Here is a 26,989-nt window from a genome sequence, read left to right on the forward strand (position 1 = left end):
GTTTGATTACCCTACGCGTTCTCGTGTGTGGTTTCTGGTTTTGTCTGGTGCTCACTACTGCAGTGTTCCCCTGATGTTTTCTGCGTGCAGGACATCAGCAGTTGTGGTTCTTCGCCGTTTTGTCAGCAGGCGGTCGAAACTGAATGTAATGGATCATGTTGCAGCATGGAAAAGTGAAAATATCGACGTAAAAGCACTCAAATATATTCTGGATCACGACAACCACGAAACTCGCGACAAACTACGTGAGTTATTAACCACAGAGGCAATGATCCCCCGGTATGTCGTAAATATCACCGTTGTTCAATCCTCAGGTATGCTATTTCCCTGGAGGAAGAACGACAGCTCGCGTTGTCACGTTTGAAGCTTGTGTGCGATAACGATATCTTGTCAGTCTTTGATTTTGATCATAATCCACACCGAATTTTCGCTGCTCATGAACTTTGTGCGATTGTTGATCCTTCAATGACAACGAAAATGACCGTTCAGTTCAACCTTTTTGGTGGGACGCTTCTGAAGTTGGGATCCCGTGAACATTACGGAGAAATGCTGCGTAACGTCGATACACTCAAGGTAACGCAACATTTTCAAAACTTCTGGAATTGAGCGGAAGACATGGTCTAACAATTATCACTTAATCATGACCGCAAACCGCGGAAGAACGTCTCCATGTCAAACATCATTGTGTAGAAATTTTGTTTCCTGGGATCGTTAAACCGTTAAGTGGAATGCGGAATGATCGTCACCATGAATATAGGTAAGGGAATTTAAGCACCACTCTTTGTAAGTCAACCTGTTTTGTAGGTACATCAATGTATTTTATGGGATCTGCCTGGAAAACAAAGATAGATCCTTACCCTATGACATTTGAGTCCTGCGAAACCCCTTTGACATTGACACTGTGGTTGGTTTAGAGTCCGTCTGGAGACTCCGAGTTGTAGTTGCAAGGCCATCTGATAAGTTAACGTATAATATAGCCGAAGGAGGTTTTGATAAATATTTACACTGCAGGGGGTAGAAAGTGCACCTCGAGGTTATTGATGTTCTGTTATCTCCTTCACTTCAACATATCCGATTGACGAAGAAAGATCCACCTATCAGGCGAGTGCCTTCACATGTCATTCAATGCACGAAAGTCCGCCATATGAAAAGTAGTTACTTTAGCACGCACATCTCATAAAGTTGTATGCAAACAGCTTCGTGCACCAGGAGATTTTCCTGGTAATCATGTATAACTAATGCGTTGAATGTAACGTAGCAAGCCGTGTAGAAGCATTCGTTTTAGCACTATAACTTCTCTTAGAGGGCTGTAGACCTTGAATGCTAGTGAGAGGAACATGGATATGTGCTATACTGGGTGAGGAGATAGGGTTAAGTGTTGACATACAGAACGAAGTGTGTGTTCAGATGGAAGTTAAGTTCCTCGAGTATCGGAGTATTGAATAGTCAGGTTGAGTATACTGTGCTACGAAATGGGGTATAACCAGCAATTAAACTAGCATCACTTGGGGCAAAAATTGAACATGGCATCACTTGTTCACTTAACGAGTGCTAGCAGGTTTACATCTGGCACCGTGGGCTATGGACACTTGTTCAAACTAGGCAGCCATGAGCAGTAGTTGGGGGAAGGGTGGAAGGGCACAGTTTTGCTTCACCTATTTATTCATGGATAGCGGTTAACGGGTTATCGCTAGAGGCGCACACGAACTAAGAAAAAGGTTGTAATTGTGTAATACCATGTATTTATGGAAAATGGCCCCATTTTGTTGAGTAGATGGAGTACTACTTGGCTTAAAAAAAGGTTTTGGCGAAAAAATATCTAATTGGCTGCTTTTTCGCTGATAATAAGTTCAAGGAATTGCCACTTACTACCGGCCGCAGGAATTTTCTGAAACGAGAGTCTACATTTTGTAATGCACTACTTATAAGGCTGTTGAAAACTCCTCGACAGCCCACGATTGGTTTCATCCTTCTTGAGGCTCATCAGGTAGGCGCAGTCTTAGAGTCTTCGTCAACCTTATGCGTCTATAGTGTGTGTGTCAGTGGATTTTTGATTGGTGAGACCTGAATGGGAGCTGTGCACTGAGGGAAGCAGCTTGGATGCATGAGCTTGACTGAGGGGGCAAGTGGACTATGTCTGCCTCTGTCTCTAACCGTTGATGTGTCCCAACTCAGAGTCCCATCCAGAAAGACAGCAATGACCGGTGCAGCTGAGTTTGCTGGCAATGGCTCTCAAACTTCGTTGCCTAGTCATTGATTGAATTTCTCTTGATTTTCTTTCACCCTTCGTGCAAATGGCTCTTCAAGGAAGTCGACTGGCACATGTAGCACGTAATCGAGCCTACGCAACCTATGGAGTGCGATGGGTTCGCCTAACGCGTGCGAGTTATTTCTTCCGAAGACCATTTGACGTACTTCAGCGTACTTCCTAAGACATAGATGGTCAAATACTGGATTCCTTTGACGTCTTCGGCGCACGGCGATCAGCTTTTTGATGCGTATAGTAACACGGAGCGTACCGTAGCAATGTAAACGCAACCCTTGACGGACAAGCTGATGTCACACCCACGCCACAGGTGATGCGGATTCACAGGAGCTGCTCTGGCTTTCCCTATCCAGATAACAATATCATCCTTCGCGGGACCACCGGGAATAATACCTAGGTTGACGAGTGTTCCTACTACCTAAATCGGCTCATACGCAAGAGTGAGGCTGGGGTTCGAACTCATCCAGTCTTGCGGCAGCACTTTACACTTTGTTGGTGTGAAGCACATGCCAAACGGTGAGGCAGAATTGCTTTGTTTAATACTTTTTGCATTACGAATTCAAAAAGCGCTGTGTTATCTGCCTACTTGATATCTGTGAGTCAATCCCCTGGGAGCATTTCGATCCAATGGGCATTAGAGGCTGCTAGCGAATCTTCCACAGTTGAATCAGTGAAGACGTGGAAGAAGAAAGTTGAAAGACGACAGCTCCGTCTGACACCGCTTGATGTACTGAGCCCAGGCGAAAACTTCTCGTACACATTTACTCGTCCATTGAAGTTGGCGCACAGCAGCTCATGGAGGTTCAACAATTTTCAGTGGACGTCTTTGACCCATAAACCTGCCACAGTATCTGATGATCCACGGAGTCGAAGGCAGATTTTAAGTCAGTGACCCCCTTGCGTAATCTTTTGGATGGTGCAAATGTGATCGATCCGTTTTCGTGCACGACGAACCCTAGCTTGGTTTCCACGGATCTATCTCTCCCTGTGTTCAGTCAACCTTCGAAAGATAAGACCAGGGAGCACCTTTGATACGACAGCCACCAGGCTGATGCTATGATAGATTCCACATATCGTCCGCGTACCCTTTTTGACGACAGGAATAGCTGTCGACATGGTTATTTCCGAAGGCTTATTCTCTTTACTCCATATCACAGCAATTGGTTTTGTCAGCTGAGTCACCATCGGTTGTCTGCCCTTTTGTAAGAGAGCTGGGTACAGAACATCCAGTCCTGGTGCCTTCCTATGCTTTGATGCAGATAGCTTGTATTTTATTTCCTCATCTAAAGGAAAACGATGGTTTACATTCCGTTCGCCCGTATGCACTATCTCCAGAGGCTGTGCTGCAGATGATCAGCCCAACTGTTCTTAAAAGTGTCCGGCTCATCTCCCCACGGGGCGTTTTGCAAGCAGATTGATGAGCTGCCTTTTTTACTTATTGTTTAACCGACTGTTGCTTTTCCGTAGCCAGTCAACCGTACCAATTAGTGGAGGTCATGGATGTTTCCGGTAGCAAACCCCTCCTCCATCTCATGGGCCCTCGATGTCCAACATCGGTCTTTCCTTATGCCCTCGATTTAATGTTTGAGAGATTCGCGTCCTACTTGTTGTCTGCTGGCATGCATTTCCTGGCATCAGTCAGGACTCACGAACTTGACGATAGCCAGTGGCTAGTCGGACAGGCAGCACTGAATGCCGCTAGCACAGCTCCTCACAGATTTTACCGTCTTCATTCAGGTGCCCACTACCAGTATAATACTGATTTTCTGCAGATATTTGTTGAACTAGATCAAATTGATACTGTTGGCCCATGGTAGTTTTCCGAAGATGGTGGTTGATACTGTTGGCCCATGGTAGTTTTCCCAAGACGCGCTTATCGCTGACTTGCGAGGACCTGAAGGGAGCCGAACTGTCAGGCGTGCTCGCACCATGGCGTGATCGGAATCGAGTTATGTGCCTCATAAGGAACGGAAGTCATGAACTGTACCTCTCCACTGGTGGCTGATTACCAGGTTATCCAAATGGGTCCACGGTTGATTTTGAGTTGGTGGCGGCCAGGTTACGTGATACGAACATTCATTCTGGAAGTTCGTACAGACCAGAGGCAGTTGATGATGAGGGGGTTGCTGTTCGTTGTCTGTACAACAACCATAGATTCCAAAGCGATCGATGTGTGATTCCAAAAAGCCCAGACGAACGGCTTGGGCATTCATATCGCCCGCAAGGATCACAATTCCAGTGCCTCTTGCTCGATGAATGAGCCCGAATAGCTATTGATAGAAATTATCCTACTCAGCTTCCAAACTACGGTTCTTTAGAGCATATGCCGACACTGAAAAGAGGCATTGTTTTTGTGTCCAGAGGTATTAAGCCTGATTGAGCTGCTTAACAGAAGGACGCAAAGACGACTGCTCACTGAAAGCCATTCCAGAAAAGCGCTTTCAGCTCTGGGACCGAGTCCAACTCCCACGTTACATATTTCATCTGTCATCGATTCTGGATCACCGGACACACGGAGAGTGAAATTTGAAAGAGTCGATTTTGTTCTTAGCGTTTTGAGGTGTATGACCATGCCTGCATCCTGCATACATGTTTCAGAGACACAGAACACATCAATTTTAGGGGAGTATAAGGTTTTGGCGAGCATCGTCCGTCTGTAAACCTAGCACAGAATATGAACTTTAGAGGCTCCGATGTACAGATGTTCTCGCGAATTTTGCAGTGTTGTTTTGCCTATTGATAATGGGCATAAGGTTGAACAACGGACATCGGTCAGGTAACTGACCATCAAGTGACTCACCAACGTTTCCTTGTGTCCTGGCAAGGGTTTGGGGAGGGACATCGGTGGACTACGAATGATACAAATGATACATACCGGTTTCCCAGGTCGACGAAGGGGGTTGTTTTAGGTTCCACAATCTGAGCCTTTGGCAACAGACAGTAGGGCTTTCTCTGGAGCTCTGCCGGTGATTCAACAGTCTGACCTGCTCGGCTGCAGAGGGCTGGCTTAACCAGAGGGCGCAGGGAGTAAGACATTACTGCATCACTTCCGTTACTGTTGCGCACAGCAGGTACCTTATAAGCATCACCAGCGTCGTTCGGTACAAAGGTATTCTGGCCGTAGTGAATAATGCGCCAGCGATCACGGTCAACCGCTGGGCAATCGGAATTCTCGGATTTCTGGGCCGGCCTTCTCCAACCGGTTTTCTTTTGGGGGAGGGCGGCGTTGCTGCTTCAGTGAATATGGACATACTGATTGTCTGAGGGAAACACCTTACTGGCTTCACACTGCCATTGCAGACCACCTCGTAGTGCATAGTCTCGCTGCTCTTGGTCTGGATGCTCCTATTTGGCCTTCATGGCGTGATTTCATCTTGTGAACTGCGAAATCGTTGCGGCACTCAGGCCCGGCCACCATGCAAATATGACAGCTTTAGATCGGAAGAAGATCCTAAGGACTGCTAGAACGCCGGTAAGTCGCAAGATTTTGAGAGGTTGTTGAAGTTTTTGCGACTGAAAACGGACGTAACGCGTTTCTATTGATCCAGTCAAGTGAACCAAGGAAGTTGGGTGTCAGCGAAACTATCTCCGAAAAGAATCAGACCCTGGTTGATTCCCTGAACCGCCATCATCAGTGGTGGACTTAATAATCCTGGGAATTTTTCTGCTGTCTTCCGTCAACGCAATCTCAACATGAACCCGAATGACGCCCGACACCCTTTATCTGTGAAGGTTGGAAGTCCAGTGTGGTTTCGTTACTTAAGAGACACCTGGTACAGACAATTTTCATCTAACACTTCTCCAATAGGATTGTGAATTTGTGAATTGCGGCCAAAACAATCACTCAATTCATCAGCTATAAACAGTGTAACATAGCCACATTGATTCTAGCCGCTACAGTTTCTATCACCGGGAAATGGGAGGGTGTGGAACATACAGCCAAGCCTTGGAGACGATAGCATGTTTGTTTCTGGAATTGGATAGCTACACATTGAAGGCAATAGCTTTGTTGCACTGATTGTGCGATTGGGCTATTCCTGCCAATTTTATTAACCGTTATTGGGTTGAGTACCGGGGTCCGAATCCAGGGAGGCCGCATTTGTCGACCCGACTTAGTTTACTGGTTAGTGTTTTCGTACTTCGTTGCCATGTCATACACTGTTCATCAGTTCGTGGCTTTCACTTAGCACAGGGCTGCGTGGAAAGAGTTCTGCGAAGCAAGTGGTCTTATGGTAGTTGGAGTACGTGTCTTAGCAAGCGTAACCTATGAAGCGTTGGTAATTCACCTATCTCAGGAGAGTTCCTTCTTCCTAGGACCATCTGGCGTACCTTAGCATTACTAATCCGTTGTTCCCACCAGGCCCGACCAATGCTTTGAAGATATTGGCATCTTCCATATGCCCTCTGTGCGAAGAGGCCACGTCTCTGATTCACAAAGCTGTATGGGTCGTACTATCGCAGTATAAGCTCTGCCCTTTACAAACAGACTGACTTCACGTCGGCACCATAGGTATCGGAGGTTGGCAAAGCTGTCCTGGCTTTCCCGATCCGTGAAGTAATCTCCAACCAATCCACCTGAACTTATGCGAATGCCCAGGTACATAAATTTATCTACCATGTCGATTAACTCGTCTGCAAGCGTGAGGTTTGGGTTGGATCCCACCTACTATTGCAGTAGCACTTCACACTTCGCAGGTGTGATGTACATGCCAAACCGTGATGTATTCTCAATGTCTGTGAAGGAGCGTCCCGGGAGCATTTCGACTCCCGAGGTTTCACAGGCAGGTAGAAAAATTACAAGCAGCATATCAATAACAAAGTTGAAGAGGAAAGGGGAAAAAGGACAGTCTTGTTTTTCACCATTGGACATGGTGAACTCAGGCGAGAACTTACCGTATACTCGTACGCGCCCCAGGAGTTCGCATACAGTAACCTCATAAGGGAGGGAAATTTGGAAGGAACACCTTTGATCGCCAGACACTGCCAAAGTTGATGACGATCAACAGAATCAAAACAGCTTTCAAATACAGAAAAAGGACCAGCGTGGGACGTCTGAAGGATTAGCGCCGTTCAAGAATTTGTCTCAAGACAAAGATATGTTCGAGGCATCCACCACCAAGGCGAGACCCAGCTTGATTCTCACGAATCCGTCTCTCTCGATAATCCATCACCCTGAGCGAAGTAGTCCCAAAGAGTACCTTAGATGCAACGGTACTAGGCTGATACAACGGTTGTTTTCATATGACGTTCTTGCGCCGTTTCTGCAACTAGGGGTGACGTTCGAGGAGCCCCGTTCTGCTGGTATTCTGTATTCGTTCCAAATCTTCTGCATTATGTTTATCAGACTGTTCACCAAGACTTAACCAACTTCTTTGAAGAATACGGGATGCAGGCCATTCTAAACACGGCCAACATAAGAGTAGCTTTTGTGTCAAAAGCGAAACGTTGCCCAAATTGAAACTACTAATAGTCTCCCATGCACTTCTGAAAACATGCTTGGAGCTAAGTAGAAAAAGTTGTCGGCCTCATATTTCTGTGTCAGTCCATGGTTGAACTTTGTCTTCGTAGCCTTGAGCCGTGACTGAGTCTGGTTCGGGGACTCGCTGTTCTGTCTCTTACTGGGGTCATTAGGCTTGCTGATTTGGTTGAAAGTAGGGCCACAAAGTTTAAGGGAGATCATTGAAGATCAGTTGATTTGGGGTTTATCAGCTGTGCATGTGCCCAGGGACTCGACTGGCAAATAAACCGCGGCTAAACAAACTAATTTCTGCGTCTAACCTTACATACAAAGTTTTTATCCCAGGTCACTGAAACCTTCCATGTGGCCGAAAATGCATAAGTGGATCCAAAGTGGAAACTGCAGCATCCAAGGAGCCTTCATTGGTGCAAAAAGAACAGAAGGATGATCATGAGGTAGTTGAATGGATATTTGGAGTTGGCTACTGGTAGACCAAATATAATGTTTTCTAACTTATCGCAGTTATTCTACAAAAACCCGCCGAAACTAAAGAATTCTACCCCTTTTGACTGTCATCTTTTATCCCATCTGAATGTATAATCTTTGGCAAACTAGCATTAGGTGAGTTCTTGTGGTCCCTAACGGTCATGTTGCATCTGGAGATAACAGGATACCCAGCGCAATTGAATAACCGTACTTGATTGGAATTAATCTTGAAGTTTCAAGCAAAGTGGAGCAAGCACTTTAAGCTGAAGCCTAGGTGTGCATTGTTCATCGTCTCCTACTTCGGCCGGGAAATTATTCGTGTCTCTTTGTTTCTGTGTACATCAGAAAAAATGACTGGAATACTCGTAACTTTCGACTGCACCGATTGCCGTTTTGGTGGCGAAGAAGACCAACCCGTTATTTTTAAGGCTGCTGGAAACCCATTGCTCGTTTTGCCCCTTTTTGGGCCCGCGAGGTAGGTGTAGCTTTCGAATCTCCATCAGCGAGCATTTTGCCGAGTGAAACCTGGGGCAGCTTGTGTACAATACATTCGGTTGAAGGATATCATTAACGAAAGTTTCAGTTGGACCTGCTCTTAACACCAAATTAATTTGAAAGCTAGATTATTTTGTCGTAGACTTTACCATATTTTTCACTTCACGGCAACTTGGATTCTAGACTATTCGTTCACAAATATGGTGTTGCATGTCCCCTTTGTGGTTCTCCATGGTCCGAAACTTCGCTTCTGAAGGACTTGGATTTCCCTTGCTTGGTAATTTATGCAGACGTGACCAGGCTTTCACTTTGTGTCTTTGGTCACTGTCCGTATTATTCATTTAATTGTCAAATCTACGCGCAATAGCATCGTATGGGTCGCAGTGTCTAGTCCGCCGTTAAATTGGGCTTGAATTCTTTGTTACCCTTACGAAGCACAAGATTTGCCCCATCATCAGATTGCTAGGGTCCAAGAGTTTTAGACACTCAGGCGTTGAAGGACAGATACACATTTGATTTATCATGGAGTTCAGAATAGGTGAACAGCATGTGGGGTACAGTTATTTTCTGCCAGTCGACGACTAATGTGAGGTTAGAATTAGAATGGCAATTTAGTTTTGTGCTAACTTTTCCGATCTCAACATACGATTCCTAAAAATACTTCAGCACCAAGACTTATCTTGCAGCTATTTCGTGGTTTTCGGTCACCTGAAGGCATTTAGTGCTCTGGGACAAAAAAAGGATAATTGCACGGTTTTGCCGCAGAATTTATGTGCCATCCTAAAACTATTCACCATTTGAATGAAATGAATGTGTAAACCATTTGAAAGTTGATTTTTTCCGCGTCTCTCAAGTAAGTCTAGTTCTGCTATGAACTTTGTCTACTCTCGATGTCGTGGCTTTCCAGACTTTCGGATGGCAGCATTTGCCAGGCGATTAAGAAAGCGAGCTACGTTGGGGTCATTTATCGATCGATGTTTTGCTTGGTATGCGGGATTTCACGCGTTTGTGTTCAGGTAATCGTGCCAATCGGTCTATTGATACCCATTGGGCTAGGATGTCAAAGTGCATTGTTTGAGCTTGGGAAATACCCTGCCTTCGACAGTAGCAGAGATACCACCGCACAGATATGCATGACTTCAAGGTAGCCAAATGGACGAAGCACAAAGGTGATAACCGGGAGGTACCTGTGGTGATCCGAATTCGGGCTTTTTTTCTTACTCTTGTCTAAGTTTGCCGACTGGACAATATTTCAGCCATCATTCTTCCTTCCAGTTGCATTGCAATTATGCACCCGAAGGATGCCACAGCTAAGCGATTTATTTTTCTCGATGTGCCACTACTTGTAAGGCTAAAGGTTAGATAAATATTACATTCGGTTTGTCTTTCGAGAGGCGGTTTTGCTCCCATACCACATTGTCGATACGCAACTGTGTGGCAGTTGGAACCAACGTGCAACTTGTGCACACTTTGTACTGGTTGCGAAAATTGTTTACTTGTGTGTATGAAGTATTGTAGCGGCAAACTACTGCGCTGACCGATCGTGATCGCGGGCTTCAGCCATTCATAAAGATTAGCTTTACATTAATTGCTAATTGGGATGTTGATGTGCGTATCGATAACTATGGTTGAGCGACGATTTTTGAAAAGACCTTTTTGTAGTACATATGGTATTTCTTTTTATTCACTTATTAATTACATGCAGTTTCTTGTTTCAGAATGTGGTGAACGACGCTCAAAATTTTTGATTACTGCACTTTTGTTTTCAGGATGTTGGTTGTTTCGGTTTAACGGAGCTGGGATTCGGAAACAACGCAACAATGATGGAAACCCTTGCAGAATATGACCTCAATTCTGACGAGTTTGTAGTAAACACACCTACAGTTGAAGCGTCCAAATACTGGATAACGAACGGAGCTCTCCATGCGCATCACTGTATCCTGTTCGCTCGCCTCTTGTTAGGTGGCCAAGATCAGGGAGTTCACGCTTTTCTTGTTCCTATTCGGGATCAAAATCTTCAGGTAAGATTAGATCACATGAAACAGTTTCGCTCGCACGTCAAATGAGTCATGTGGCTTCGAGTCATGTCGTCCGAGTTCAAGCACTAAAATGTTAAGTACATCAAGTTTATCAAAATAATCACCATTAAATGCACCAGACTTTGCACCGGTTGATCCCACCAGGTGCTTTTCAGCTGTAGCTTTAATAACTTCACTTCGAATTAAAATCACAATAAATAGATGCCACTCATTAACAATGTAAATGATGCTGGTAAGCATAATCTCAACAATCGGTGGCCTGGAGATCACCGATTATTTTGCGCTTTATCTGAAAGCATTGATCGAGTGCCTTAATATTTCAAATCCAGTTGCTTTGTCCTAAGTGTCAGTGACCATTTCGTCATTCCATTTGGTGATTCGAGGCCGCCCGGCCATGAACCAACTTCCACTTGTTTACAGTAACAGTCCTCAAACCTCACAAAACTCCTAAAAAAAGAAACGCTTCTGATGCTCCGGAGTCTCCCTCCAGTTGGTGTCCCCTGCGCAATATCCCCTCATATTCCGCCGCGAGGAGCATGGACTTTACCATGGTTTGACGGCTTCTGCACATCTGTGATCCAACCGGTTATTCTGTGGGTTGTGTATGACACTGCCAGATCCTCCCATACCATGTTGGTCCGTGGGTAGACTTCAGGCTAACAGTCTGCTGGCGTTCCAGGTCAAGGGTGAGAACATGTGTAGTGAGACCGCATTACCCATAGTCTCACGCCAACTATTATCGCCTGTCACCCATGCTTTTGAGCCAAGAGCTTTGACTGAGTGTCCTGGTCTTCTTCCCGTCCAAGTTTTGGCGTCACAGTAGTAGAACAATGAATTGAACAAATGCCAACATCCGCGTCGTCTCATGCCACGATCCGGATCTTCTTACGTGCTGCGTATAGCTAGACGGGCAATCGGAAACAGGTTTCTACAGTAACCTCTTATCGTTCTTTATTGTTATCTCTTAACTCTTCCCTGTAGACGTCAAGTGCGTATCAGCCTTGTATCCAAAGTGGTGACTAATAGCGTATAAACACTACCGCCTACTGACTTCAGTTGATCTCATGTCTTCTGCAGCATGTTATGCGGACGTTATTGCAGCTGAAGTTAAATCCGTTCCTCATCTGTATTTTGCTGATTTACACCAACCGATCTTAATCTAATTCAAAGAGAAACACTGTAGGAAACTAAACGCTGTTTTAGTCAGCACGAGAAGTTCAGATATTTGCCTGGTCACCCAAGGTCTCAGTGCACATGCAGAACATCTCAGTTCATCGAAAGTGCGGCTTAGTGGTCTGTTCCGCTTAGACCCAAGATATAAGACAATGGTGACTGTATTCTGCCGCTGGTGCTGATCAATTGATTTCTAGTAGTACCACTCTCAGTGAGGGTACACACCTGACGTCTCCCTTGCTGCGGAACGACAGTGGACCCAGATTCACCGCGTATCTATTAGCCGCCGGTGCTGCGTCTCTACTCTTGACTGTCGATCCCATTTGAGTGTCTACTTCAATTCAGCTCGTTGTGTTGTACATTTTCTTCAAGTTCCCAACAGAGTGCTAGGAAGCGAATTCCTGGACAGCCATCGGAAAACTTTCTGACCCACACGTAAATACAGCCTTACATGTGTATCTTTAGGTGACGTCAACATTAACCTGAACGAGATAAGTACCGTCGTAAATACTTCAGGAGGTTGGGTATGTGGAAATAACCACAGGATTTCAGGGTATTCACTGCCCCTCATCGAGCGGGACGTGTCCCCTCGGACGCTAAATCTGATTCGGCCAAAATGCTGGTTGGATGTCAGCCGAAGCATGACCTGTGTGTTTATGGGAAACCTGGTGATTCACAAAATCTAACGAAAACCGCCTTCTGATATTGATGTCAGCTAAGACAACATTAGAACCATATTGAACGCAAATACTCTAAAGACGGGTCGCCCTTCTGATTTGTTTGCCTTTTTCCTGGACTTGATAGATTTGCCTTTTCCTCAATATCATAATATACCCAGAGAATCATACTGACTTGATCACGGCCTTATTTCGAACAAAGTTTGTATGAATTATCACAAAACTCATGTTTCTTGCCAGCCATGTATGATGAATGGGGGCGATTTGTTAGAGGATGAGAGACCACATACAATCAAAGTGGCAAGCAGAACGTTTGGTTTGGATCGTGTAGAATTTGTGAGTGATGTTTATCATACACAGTGGACACTGATTTTAGGTGGATTGTGATAGTTTTATCTCAACAGACCAATTGTATCAAGTGATAACTTGTACTCTGTGATGGGTGGCAGCGCGCTAGTGGCTATCACGGGCTTGGTCAACTGGCATTCATGAATGAATTATCCAGACTGAAAGAACATCCAAAAAGGAAACGGATATACCTGGATGACACATTAAGTGCACTGGTATGCGCCATCGTTTCTTTTGGGTTAGAGTGCAACTACGGCCTGTGGCCTCTTGATCAGCATATTTCGATGAGACAAAGGAGCGTGGGACGTTGCATGTGATTTGTTCCAGGTCAAGGTCGCGGTCAGTTATCATTGTTACCAGTGCCAAACAAATGGCCAACATATGCTCCAGCTGATGTGGCGCTTATAAAGGCCTTGGCGAAATTCTCGTCCACTGAGTTATGGAGAGCAATGGCTGAATTCTTTTGCGGCCTTTGTGGTCAAATTTTCTGTGAACGCCAGGTCGTGTATACGCGTGTCGTGCGTTCTGTCACCTTTATTAGGCACCGGATGTCATTGCGAAGTGTAATCCTTGCAACACACTGGATGCTTATTTCGTTTGTGTAGCATTTTGATGAATTCCGAGGTGGTGGCGAGATGTAATGGTCGACAAAAAGGTTGTTTTATTGATTAAGCACTGATCTATAATCTGAATTCATGGACTGTTGGACAAATGGTCGGAGACAGTCACTGTCGTTCAGGCAAGGCATCAACTGAGTCAATTCATGAGTGGCATCCTGGTCTTAAGGACAAGTCCGTTTCACAGTTTTTGACGGCATTTAGGTGGTGAGGAGCCTTAGACTAGGTACCCAGAGCAGGAGTCTCTATGCTCGTCAGTGTGTGTTCTTTGTACATAGTGTTGGACGCATAGACTAAAAAATTACAGTCGAAAGAACTCATACTCGCCTATGGGAAACTACTCACGGGGTTGCTGAAAATTCATCAATAGCCCACGACCGGTTTTGAGCTTTTTGAGGCTCATCAGGTAGACTCAGTCCCCAATATTTCGTCAGAATTATGTTCAACTTGAACACAGATTGCACGAAATTCGATAAGTACACTCATTTGCATATCAATTTGGCTCTTACGGGAGACCCTATATCTAAGATGTTGTAGTTAATTATCCCGTCTCCCGTCAACACCCAACTGATATGCTAATGAGTGTCATCATCATCATCATCGACAGCATAACATCAGTGTTCAACACTGATGCTTCACTGCCGTACAACCATGATTTATTTGAAAGTCTTATTGTAAAGAAAAGGACGGGGAAGGGACTTAGTGCTAGCTTACCACAATCATTCCGAGATCTGTTCAATTTGGGTTCAAGTAGAACTTAAGGTTGACGGAAACTAGGGGACTGTGCCTATTTGATGAGCCCCAAGATAGGCGAAACTGGTCGTGGGCTGTCGAAGAGTTTTCAGCAACCTTGTGAGTAGTTTCCTTTATGTGAACACTAAGTCCGTCACACAAGCTAACAAGAACAAGAACGGGAACTTCTGACCTCAACCCAACATCTATTTAGTCCGCGATCGGAAAAGCGTTCCGTTTATTGGCCCCTATCTGCTTTAAAACTCGGCCAAAATTTAATCTGCCAATTTGGCCTGAGTCAGAAGCAGAACGTTGTTTAGCAATCAATCCTTCTATCGTTTTACGGACTATTGCCTTCTTCTGATGCTGTTCGAGTAAATTGGCAGGTGCAGATAAAACTACCTAGCGAAATGCCCTATTGGGGTTAGCAACACCACTTTTGGTTGCGAAGTGTTTTGCTGGAGCGGCCGTAGTTAAATGAGGACTATTCTTTGAATCCTTTGGATTCTGTTTTGCTGCGAATATTACGTTCGGATGCACTGAACCGCAAACTCCTGATAGTCATTTGTGCTGCACCGTTTTTCGTATAAAGTCCTGAGACACAAATATTTCTTCTTGAAATCGTCAGTTCACCCAACTGAATCTTTGTCACAGGTTATGCCGGGTGTTACGATTGAAGAAATGGGTCATAAATTGGGCTTGAACGGTGTTGACAATGCTCGTCTAATGTTTGATCATGTCCGAATCCCACGAAGTAATCTGCTCGATCGCTATTCTCACGTTTCCGCTTCTGGCAAGTTCAGCACAAAATTGGGCGACAACCCACGCAATCGATTTCTCAAAGTGGCTGATCAGCTCTTGTCGGGACGTATTTGTATTGCCAGTATGTGTTTGGTAAGTAAACTTGTTTCGGCTAAACATCTTATCTTTTTCTGCAACACTCCAGATACAAAATGTCTCTATGTTTTCCGCATTATCACTAACGTATTCTCTGGTTCCTTGTTAACTTAGCCTACTAGGTTCTTAAGTTCATACCCGAAGGTACTCATAACACACATTATTACTGAAATGTATGCTGATGTGTCACTTCATTGTCAGCATTTATCGGGTTCCATGGGAAGCTTTATCGTATCAGTTTTAGAAGATGAGTATCTAGAAATACTATGAATGTTTGGCGGAACTCGGCGTGAAAACCTTGCATGCAAGTCACGTATCTACCTGCAATATTGTTTGATTAAACCATTCAATTGCAAACGGGCCTGTAGATTTATCGAATAGTCTTATTTATAGACCATTCATGTCACTTGGCATGTTGATGATCATGAGTGTGTACATGCTGAATTGCGATTGTTAGCTTGTTCGTTTATACCTCGGTCCACCATTTCCGGTTCTAGGCCCGAATTCACTGGATTGACATTTTTTCAGTTTGGTCGCAACACTTCTGTTTCGAGCGACTGCGAATTGACCCTCCAGAGCCTGGTGGGGTAACGAACTCCCTCATTTGCACCTTCAGATAACGTTTGATATCCTCATATTGGTGGACTACATTGAATGGAAATACACCAGTCCACTCATTAGGATATGACATGTAAAGTGACGGTTGAACTACGCTGTTTCCTCCTGTTTCTCGGGCGTTCTGATGACTTAGGAAATGATATTTGATGTATTGGATGGGTATTTGGTTTTGATTCAGGACTCAGCCGAGTCGATTTAACAACGATGACGAAAAGGAACCACCTGGTCGACGAACTTCCCAAGTTTCTTCTGATCGATTCACCTACATTCTCATCTTAGGATTCTGACATTCATGTGAGATCATCGATCTCATTTAACGTACTGCATGCGGCGGACGTTCGCATAAACTCCTGTCATCAGTACATCCAAGCGTTTTCCTTTATACTGAGTGCGTATTAGGAATTAGACATGATCCTCATGTGGAGTAGGTTGTGGAGCGCTCTACTGGATATCACCAGGTTTTACTAATAGAAGAAAAAAGTATGTTAGTCACGCGAACTTGTTAATTCGAGTGTTGAAAGGTTTTCGCTTATAAGAAAGTGGGAATATGGTGGATACAGTATACCTGTTTGACCGAAGAAAGAAGTGGCGACGACTTTGGTCCAACAGTTGCGTACGATAGTTGGGTTAGACATGGGGGAAAAACCGAAGTTTAGGAATTTCGTGTACGTTTCGTGATGAACATTTGTCTTGATAGCCACAACCACACAGAAAAGAGGATGTCAAATTTGGACGATGAGAAGAGGGATTTAAGTTCTTGGCAAGAAATGTATTGGCACTGAGGTGACTGATCGTTTTTATGTACGGTTCAGGAGTGAAAGGCAGGTGTAAGATGTGAATCCGGAGCTTAAATAAAACATGTTGGTGGCCAGTGAGGTGACATCGGATGCCGAAGAGAAAACCCACCTTGATTGAAATCGTGGCTGTCTGTTGAGTTGACCAAGAAAGGTTGTAGGNAGTGCGAATCCGTATACTTAAGAAAGAACAACGGAGAATAGTTGGAGTGCTGATCGCCTGTACACTGTCGTTTGACATTGGAAGACAAGTACAGCGCGGAAAGATATAAGATGCCGAGTCATTGGTTTTTATATCGTCAGTGAATACGTGGGTGATATAGGGAACACAACACAGGTGGAGACCTACTAAAATAGTATACATGAACGAACAGATCCTTGATAAACCTTTGCGTTGAGTATGCTGAAACAATCCCATCGAAGTGCACGAAAATCATTTGGATGCCCAAGAACTTTACGACCCAACTGCCAGCTCGTACGTTGACGGTAGAGAAAAAACTGTCGCAAAAATAACGACTTAGTGCCTTAGTTGGGTTTCTGGAGGCGTATTTTATAGTTTTCAGCCTTGTGACTGACGACTTTGTTTCCCTCTCCATGGATTGCAGTTTTGAATGAGTGAAGGGAAGAGACGTAGTGCTTACAATTCTATCTCAGGCTATGTTCTTTTTTTTGTGCCCAGTCCAAATATACACTTTTGTACACTAGAACCACAACTTACCGGGAGTGTGATCGCGTATGTCTCTCATGTTGCTTTGCTATCACACCTCGTCTAGTTTACTTCTTCCGGACAGCACTTGTTACAAACAAGATGAAAGAGGATGGGGACAGACTACGTTGACTTTCATGCTATGGCCACGTTTGTTGTAGGACGAAATTGAGAGCTGAGAGCGAGTATTAATGGTATATCGTATCATCATCGTTGTTAGTTGAGTTGGCTGGTAACATAATTCAGGGACCCTAAGTGGCGAATCACATAGGGCTCCTATAAGTTACACTGATAGTCGCAAAGTACGGCGGGTGCTGTAATGGACTTGGTCGTCAACCCACTAATTTCCACCATTCAGGCCTTAGGGTATCCTACAAAGTGAAGAAGAATTGAGTGCTTCTGGTGAAATGTGCATCATAGGGACAGCGGCCCCTAAACAGACCAACCGTTCTGTAGAGTTCCTCAGGTTCTCTCTATAACCGTCTTAGCTTTTTGTCAAATTAATTTAAACTGCCGAAATTAAAGTTTCCCTCCTACTTTATAAGGTCCTTTTAAACGCTCACCGTAGGCTTCTGGGTATTTACACAATATTTCTTGAACGAATACATCCTACTTCAGCCGTCATTTTCTAATTTTTTAACTCACTCATCCGGTATGCTAAGCGTTACATGGTTGTAGCAATCTATTTCTCGACTTTCCTACAATTCCACCCTCGTGCCTATTGCAAAAACGGACTATTCTTGATCACGCCCGATCAGAATCGAACAACAAACTTGGCAACAGACTTAGTATGTGACCAATCGTTTCCATCATTATCTGTTTTTGTGTTGCTGTCTTGGAGTTGCAACTGACTTGTCACCTCAACACATACTGTACGAAACTGAACAGATATAAAGGTTGTCAGGATTCTACTGGGAGTTAGAAAATTTTGCCGAAAACGTAGATAAAATATTTATTCCATTCACGGAATTTTCCGCCTGAGTTTCACTTGGAAGACCAGGATCTTTGATCTATTTGATTGTCGAATATACGGACTTTGATGCACGCACTATTCTAAGGCCACTAAACAACTCCACACAACCCTCTGGATAACAGTAATAATAATAGTCGCTAAGCTGTAAAGTCCTTTCGATGCATAGCTGACATATTACACGAGGGAAGCAGTGCCACGTTACCCAAGCCTATACAAGAACAGTGGAGATGCTGGGGTTAGGTTTGGAACAAAGACCACCTAGTTCGTATAATCACCACGAAGCTTTCTCTATCTCTATCTCGTATCCTGATTGGATCATCGCATCGCGGGGAAATCATTCGGCCCGATGTTCGTTCCGCTTGTATCATACCATCATAGTTTGAGTCTGGTCACTTGAAGTGTTATAAGAGAGTCAAACTAGAATTAATCTTTCCCCTTCGGCACATTGAATTTCATCAATTGCTAAAACGACTGACAAGATAATCAATTGTTTGTCATGTTATAACTGACTGATACAACATGACAACTAAATTTACATTGCTTTCAAATAACTTTACTCGCTTAGTAATTTCAGGTAACTCATTCAAGGTTGTATCTTTAAATGGGGCTAGCTTCTTAATTAATTTATCATAAATCTGTCATTAGGTTGCTTGACGTGAGTAATCACTGTTAAATTATGTTGAACGTTTGGGTGAATACACTGCCTTTGAACGGGGGACATACTGTCATATGAGTGATCCAGTCAAAGCTAGGGATACAGCATACATTTTTATGCGTCCAAGCTCTCTTTCTGACTTATCTGTGTCAAGCAACGCATTCCGCAGCTGAGCAGAAATATCGACGTTTTGCGACGGACTCGTTTTATCACATCATATTCAGTATCTGAATTTTATGCAATACGCCTCCTCTTGTCCGGGCTGAATTTTTGCAGTCGATATACGTAACGCCTCTGCTTCGGTTCCTAACCCAGATGGCTTATGCTCGCGGATTCTTTTACATAATCGTCTTTTCACCTGCACAACAGAAACTAGATGAACAAACTACAATCCCGTGGACCCTCTGCTCCGGTTCCTAACCCAGATGGCACATTCCCGCGGATTCTTTTACATAACCGCCTTTTCATCTGCACAACAGAAACTAGACGAGCAAACTACAATCCCGTGGGCACAGATTGATGGTTTGTCCTAAAACTAAACTGGTTTTAGCCGCGTACTAGTGAGTTTTCAATTCAAGCGCTATGGGATCTGGTCGCTTCTTTATGGTGCCACTGAGATCAGAATTTGATATTTTTCGGACCAAAATTGTTCCGAACTTTCCTTCTCTCAGAGCCTGTTGCCGGTAGCGGACCAGGAAATCGATCCGATATTTTAGTGATCAATCGAACCTGCATCAGTGGAATTCTGAAATACACCATGAATCTAGGGAGCGATATAGTGCGATATAGCTTGAAGAGAGAAACAAAGCATAGCCCAAACAAACCAGCGGAATGCAGAATTTCAGAGTAACTTATTGAGAAACACACAGCGAACGTACACAAGTGTCAGTTCGGATGTTTCTCCCACCAACTGCCAACGGACCAACTTTGATGGCTTCTGTTCTTGGGAGTGTACGTACCAAGTAGTTCCTGATCGTTTTGTGTCATTTACAGCCTCCAGGGTGGAATTCTCCCTTTGAAACTTTCTAGCTGGCTATGAAAACTCACGTGTCTTTGTTGATCTTAGGTGAGACACACAACTGGGCGTCATTCGTTCTCGGCAACTCTAACTTTGACCTGTCAATTGGTTTCTCAGTCTCAACCCGGATGCAGTAAAGTTCTCACATCGGTGCTTCTGTTTTTCCCACACAGGTCATGGGCTATAACTCTACTCGGACACTTCACTATTTGTCTGGCTTCATCCATTGAAAACAACCCTTCATGAATGTGTCGTAGATATGTTGTTGATCATAACGAGGTATCACTTGATTAGAAATCGCTCGATAAACGGTCCGGCAGAATCAGTCTTGCTAGATTCACAATAAACTCATCGGAAAGTTTAAATATATGGCGAGTACGAACAACTGGCAAATGTGGTTTACTTAATCGGCGATTTAGTTTGCTCCGTTTTTTAATTTGGCCGATTTTACGCCTCTATTCCGTTTACTGAAGGCAAATTGCACGAAGGGTAAACCAGATACATTCCTGTCATAGTCTGCAGCTGTCTAGATGCAACAGCTGATCTGAATGCTGTGATCCATGTTTTCAAAAGCAGTAACCTGTGTATTGGGACGGATTTATGGAACGTCACTGACTGTACGGCAGTTTCTATTTCGCATCCGTATCGTGGATGTCGGTTTTTTAACGATTATCTTCGAGAGTCGTATTACACTAGCTTCCCCTACCCACACATCAATAAGTGCGAATGGACTCGGTGAAACCACCTACTCATCAATTCCAGCTGGCTTTTACTTTATGCAGCGAAATAAAATGTCAGTAGGTTTTTTATTCTAAAGTATGTCCATTCTGGAAGCTGAGGAGTACTGTACAGCTGTGTAATCCCTGTTGGAATTCATCAGCGGTGTACATCTGTGGCGTGATATGCACTGCTGGTAATTCGCAAGAACGATGAAACCTGCGTTCTCTGCTCCTCTGCTTTTCCGTGCTGATTAGTTTCACCTGCAGCACTAAATTTTTTTACTTCCAAATTCCGCTCATACTGCGAATAAACAGTCTGCTCAGAATGGAACAACATCTCAATTTGCATGGGTGCTGCATGGTTCAAACGCGACCTCTGCCTCTCGACTTCTCCTCTCTAGGCTTGGGCGACCTGGCAGCATCCCAGCCCTCATGCTTCCTGTGGGTAGCATGGCAGCTAGACACCGAAAGGGTGTTACAGCTGGATTATTTTTTATATTGTTTGTCTGAGAAGTAGTCACTTGAAAAGGCAGTCATCACATGACCACGCGATATGAATCGCGTGACTGAAGGAGGGAGTGACGCTGTATTCTGTCTAACTGCGAGTTAATGACACTGCTGATTAGTCACTCGTGGCCGAATAGCATAATGTTCAACTACTAACTAGAAAGTCGCGAGTTCAAACCGCTCTTAGATGCACGTAGTTATCACTTTGGAGGGCAGATCGCACCCAAAGTACCCAGACTTCATAATCGCTTTAGTGCCCAGATGCAGAATCAAAGGTTGACCACTTCTCTGCTTATGCCACTGGGCATGGGAAACAACACTCTTTCCGGTAAACGATAATTTGGAACTACGTGACCAACCACTCAGTTTTTGGTTCTGAACACTTGAATCGATTGTAGCTCCAGTTGCACAGCCACACTTTTTCTCGTTGCAGGTTCTTTGTCACCAGCCTACATGGGCTATGGTTCTGTGGTGACCGTTGTCGAATACACGAAGGCGTCTTAGTTCAGCTGCTGGCTGGGGTAATATACTACCGATTATTCGCAATCGCAACAAGAATTAAATATCTGTACCATTCTTTTCGGGTTTTAGTTATTTAAAGAATTGAACCTTTAGCGAAATTTCCAGATCTCATGCTCCTAACGAAATAAGGTACTTTTCCTCCTTTTGTTGAAACCCTTTTATATTTTCTCGTAACTTCCCTAGGGTGCAGCGAAAGCCTCTTTGGCCATTGCACTGAGCTATTCTGCCTCTCGACTCGCCGTGGGTCCTACCGGAAAGTCAGATGTCCCCATTCTGTCCTATCAACTTCAACAACGCAGTCTCATTCCTCTGCTTGCTGCAACTTATGCTATCAACTTTGGGCTAGATCACATCAAGGATTCATGGGCTAAAACATCCACAGGAGTGAGTAACTGTGTAGTTTGTGCTCTGTGCTACATACCTTGTAATTCCCCTTTTTTAGGTTGTGTTGTTGTGATACTCCAGTCGTACATGTAACAGCTAATCCAGGAGTTTGCAGACGAACGTGGTTATCCAGGTGATCATCTCATTTATATTTTAATCGCAAGCTAACCACAGCCTCTAGATTCCTTTACCACTGAGCATAGATGAATTATTTCGGTCCAGCAGATTGTGATCCATCTTGATGATATTTCGGGTTAGTCTTCGGACCGCTTTCTGACATTGCCTTGACTTCATTGTTAAGCTTTATACAAAGGCGTTCCGATGCTATACAGGCTGCAGTACTCGTGGATGAATGCATGATTTGGCTTGATGATTAGGACGACAGCTGAGCTTACTGTCCGAGGCGTTTGAGCCTTTGTATTTCATCACACTCCATCCGTTTTTGCAGGACTGAGAAATAGGCTCCAGGGAGACTGATCTGATTTCACCGTTCATCGTTAGATTCGAATACTCTTGAGACAGCCATTAATGTAGCCTTAGTTCTTATCCTGCTCACTGTCTTTAAACGTCCGGTGACACCGAAAGGACGCCATAGTGTGTTTGCGTTTGAATTTTCTAGCAGCAAGCTTTCTGATTATGCTGATATTAAGACAAAAACTTATACAACGACTTTTACCATATCGTTTTCTTCACCGTTATTTAACGGAGTGTGCCTCCGTTTCACCGCTTCCAGGCTATTGACTCTCCGGATTCCAACTCCGTTGTTGTTATGTGTTGCGCCATTAAACCACTCGCCGCTTGGCATTTGAATCGAACCGTGAACACGTGTCGGGAGCGAACTGGTGGTCAGGGCTTCTTATCATGTAGCCGCTTTGGCACTTATTTGGGTTCAGCTCATGCAAGCATGACTGCCGAAGGGGACAATTCTGTTCTGATGCAAAAAGTAAGCACGTCGACTATTATGAACTTACTTCGCCTTCGCGGTATGTTAGAATTCCTCACCGGCTTTGGTGCCTCCTCGCTGGTCAAGTAAATCGTATCACACGGTGTCCCCACCTTGCTTGTTGTTGTTTCTGCTGTTTCTAACAGGTTTGTGTGTCACAATTATTGGCTCTGCCTGGAGTGAGTACTCTTGACTTAGATATACTAGCCCCAGTTGATCAACGTGTATCATGGTTATCATTCACTATGAGTACTTTTAGTGTCACCAAGCTAAATCCTAATAAGCGTCATGAAACAAAATGACACGGCGGAAGGTGTATTTCAATATAAAACGAAAATAATGTTAATTACTTGGCATCTTGCATGTATAGAGTTTGTCGTGTTTCAGTACCATAGCCTTCGATCCGAAATTCATCTATGGCATGTTTCCCCTGATGGTATACGCATCCTAAGCCAAATTACATCAGCAGCACATAAACGGTCTGCTAACCTAATTCGCTTCACGTCGACTTTCTTCTAAAGAAAAAAGAGTTGGTTTGAAGAGTGTACCCAGGCGCTACTTCCCGTAAAACACTATCAGCGACAAGTTCCGAGCCCAACATCACCCAGTTTCTGTTCCACTGCGTGACACCGTAGACTATGTCAACCGTTTTACTTAACAGGAGGCTAGTAAGTAGTACGGGGTAATATATGGCATTTTCTATCGTATTCTCCATTATCGTGGATTGGTCCAGATATCTGAGAACCGAGAGTGTCCCGTATTCGGCCCTGGGGGAGTTTTTAGGAGGGTGAATAGCGATTGAAAACACCTTGTACTCCCAAGATTGTCTCTCTGACAGGAACCTCTCAGCATCTGGGCTAGTGCTTCAGATCGCAGTCTGCTTTATTGTGAAGGGGTACATCGAGAACGGCATTCGTCTCGGCTTTTGGTGGCTTAGCACACGTGGCACAAGTTCGAGGCTTGGGTTTTTCAGCTGCTGAAGTACCTTCTGCACAACCGGATACCGGTTTTCTAGTCACATATTCGTTGGCACCACCCAATACCAGTAATGCTCAGGAGTCATCGGTGGTCAAAACCTCAGTTGGTTCACCTGCGCAAACCAAGTCTTAAGTTTACAGCACAACCCGGTCTGTACACGCGAGCCTTGTGATTCGTTTGTTTAAGTTTCAGTGACGCAGACGAATCTGCTTGGCGAACATACTTTGGGTCTTCGTGGTTCGCACACTTCACCAGACAATTCCGTGTAGTACCGAGGTGTGTAAAACGCCGCAGCAACTAGTGTTCAACACTGCACATCCTAAGGGCTGACCCTGCACTTTGTACGTCCAAGGCAGATACCGGTTGTGTGGTAGTGGTCACTCGATCCAATAGTTTGTGCCTTCTGTTCGACCTCCTTTATTCAGACGATGTCGTCTGCGTACTGCATACTGGCATGCACCTTGTCAGCAACAACTTGAAGACGAGATTTTGAAGACCATATAGATTTTGCTTCATCGTTTTCTCGATGACGGCCTGTATGTCTGAGGTGAAATGTTCATTGGTACCCGTGACACCATTTGTTCATTCTTCATCAAACTAGGGGCATATGAAGTTTTTTGGACTGTTCTCAGAAGGGCTGGGCTGAGGAAGCCTGTTAAGAACCACTGACTTGGTAGAATAGCGCAACCGTATGTTAATAGCTCACTCGGACTTTTCGCCTGCGGTTGAAATTAGTTATCGATTCTGCGACTGCGTTGTTTGGTGTGGTCGTTCTGCTTCAAATTGACGCATCTAATGACCTTGTTCGGTGGCGGCATTTTGTTGCTGTTGGCCTATGGAGATCCGTTTATAACTTTCTCTGCGATGAACAGTGTCGCACAAGTCTACGTGCAGGCACACTCGATCTTTGTCCTATAACTCAGTTTAACCCCTTCTGTGTGAAAAGTAAAACTTTTCGGAAGTACATTTCGCTTGTTCAGAACCACGGTAAATCACAACGTGAATGACACTGGTTGTCTCCTGTGGAAGGTGAGTGTTGATCCGTCATAAGAGACTTAGTCACCCAGGTATCTTAGAAACTGGAGGCACTTTTCACTAAAACTGTAATGAAATGGCGCACGTATAACAATAACACTTGAGAGAACATGCTACTCGTAGTATGCCAATCTATTCCGTTGGTTTATTTGTTGGGTTGGTCTTGAACTTTCTTGAGGTGCTTTACCTTTAGTGCAAAATAAGAACCGAAAAATCGTACCACCTGTTTTCTATCCTTGGTACGTAGCTGCCTTTGAACTTGTTGTAGATACCAGGGTTGTAATACGTACGAATTACGCAAGTCTAGACAGGAACAGTAAAAGCAAGTGACAGTGAAAGGTTATCCAAAAAGATAGTCTGTTTTGGACGAAAGCAACATATTATGTCGGCTTTCCGTTGTCCCAAACATTGTCTTATCTCTAGACGATGTTGGATTTCGTTCAGTTGGTGTGGTTGCGTAGATTTTGGTGAACGGATCAATGGGAAACTGTTAGCACCGATAGGTATCAAACTTGCGGTGCCACTTCCTCGCGTAACGTGACGAATATCTTCCCCCTTCGGGGCTGAAGCGATGGCTGTAGGCAAAACATAAATGACTCCTTCAAAACCACGGGTTCCATTTTTTGCTTACCCACCCTTAATAAATTTTCGTCCTTTCTTACTGCTGCTTCGTTCTGTAATTCTATGATGTTACATTGTGTTATAGGTGGCGAAGGAACGCCTTGCTCAGCTTCTCAAGGACTGGCAAGTATTACCTCCACATTCCGCGGCGGCTGAATTTCGCGCAGATCCTAAGTACACTGAAGACGTTGGATATTTGCATAGCTTGCTGGAGAAGCGTGAACTGGCCCTATTTTCCCTCCTAGCCAGAACGCTGGATGGTGTGAAAGGCAAGGATTTGTTCAACGCATGGATGTACGAATTGTCCGATTTGATTCAAGCAGCCGCTCGAGCCTACGCCGAACGTCTGTGCTCCGAACAGTTTGCTGCGGTGCTAGAACGGCATAAGGCCAATCTGAATGATTCGACAGTGACCGCAATGAGAATGCTTCACCGTCTGTATGTTACCGAGAGCTTAGTCGGCCCAGATGCCGTGGAATGGCCGGACATGCCTACTCAGTTCGTCACGTGTCTGCGGAGTGAATCTCGTTGTCTTTGTCATGGTCTCAGTTCAAAGTCACTGTCGTTGGCAACTGAGGCGTTTGGCCTCACGCCTGGACTTCTTTATGCTCCTATAGCCGATGACTGGATTGCGTATAATTCGAAAAGCGGAATGAGCGGAGAGGTTTTTGACTGGTTCTCACAACGATAATCTCAGGATCAACACGCCTCCCTCATACCTATTAATGTTTTTTTCATTCATTTTTCTTATTTTCATGGCTGTCTGTCACGTTTTTATGCGATCACTTTTACCTTCATCACCATCAGTCGGTGACTTCGGTTGTGTATACACAACCTGTACTGATGATTTATGGTTTAACCCCGCAGCTATTTCTATAAGTAACCGGCACAATCAATGACATATGTAAATCCCACCATCTCATAAGCCCACATATGGGACGGTATTATACTCAGTCACGTAGCGTGAGCTGTCAACAGTCGATAGTTCTCCCTGTTGAACTCTAGCTGATTCGTTGGTCAGGGCGCGAGCCTACTAGCCAGATGTTCCAATGGTTTGAACCTAGCTGCGGCATCTCGACTGCTTCTGTGTCGAATTGGGCAACTTGGCAGTATCTCATCCCACGTGTTTCCTTCGGATAGCATAGCAGCTATGCATCGAAAAATTTTTACAGCCGATCGATCATTAATATTATTTATTGGTCTCTAACCGTCGATTCTACACTTCGTGGTAAATATAATGTGAATGGCTGAATCCGGATGGTATCGATAAAATCTAGTACGATCTCGTAATACTCCATGTTCGTAGGCATAGGTTCTCGAAAAAGGTT

At 44.4% G+C, this 26,989-nt stretch overlaps 1 protein-coding gene across 1 annotated transcript; it reads left to right on the top strand.

The window, feature by feature from the left end:
* Positions 1-26,611, top strand: T265_03586 (hypothetical protein; the record flags this gene model as incomplete). The annotated part of the gene is made up of 6 exons (XM_009168105.1): positions 1-573; positions 10,475-10,726; positions 14,946-15,185; positions 21,884-22,084; positions 22,818-23,027; positions 25,747-26,611. The coding sequence occupies 6 exons, from the start codon at positions 466-468 to the stop codon at positions 26,350-26,352; spliced, it is 1,617 nt and encodes a 538-aa protein (XP_009166369.1).
* Between the last annotated feature and the right edge of the window lie 378 nt (positions 26,612-26,989).

Source organism: Opisthorchis viverrini (genome assembly GCF_000715545.1).
Source record: "Opisthorchis viverrini unplaced genomic scaffold opera_v5_52, whole genome shotgun sequence".
Classification (NCBI taxonomy): Eukaryota; Metazoa; Platyhelminthes; class Trematoda; order Opisthorchiida; family Opisthorchiidae; genus Opisthorchis; species Opisthorchis viverrini.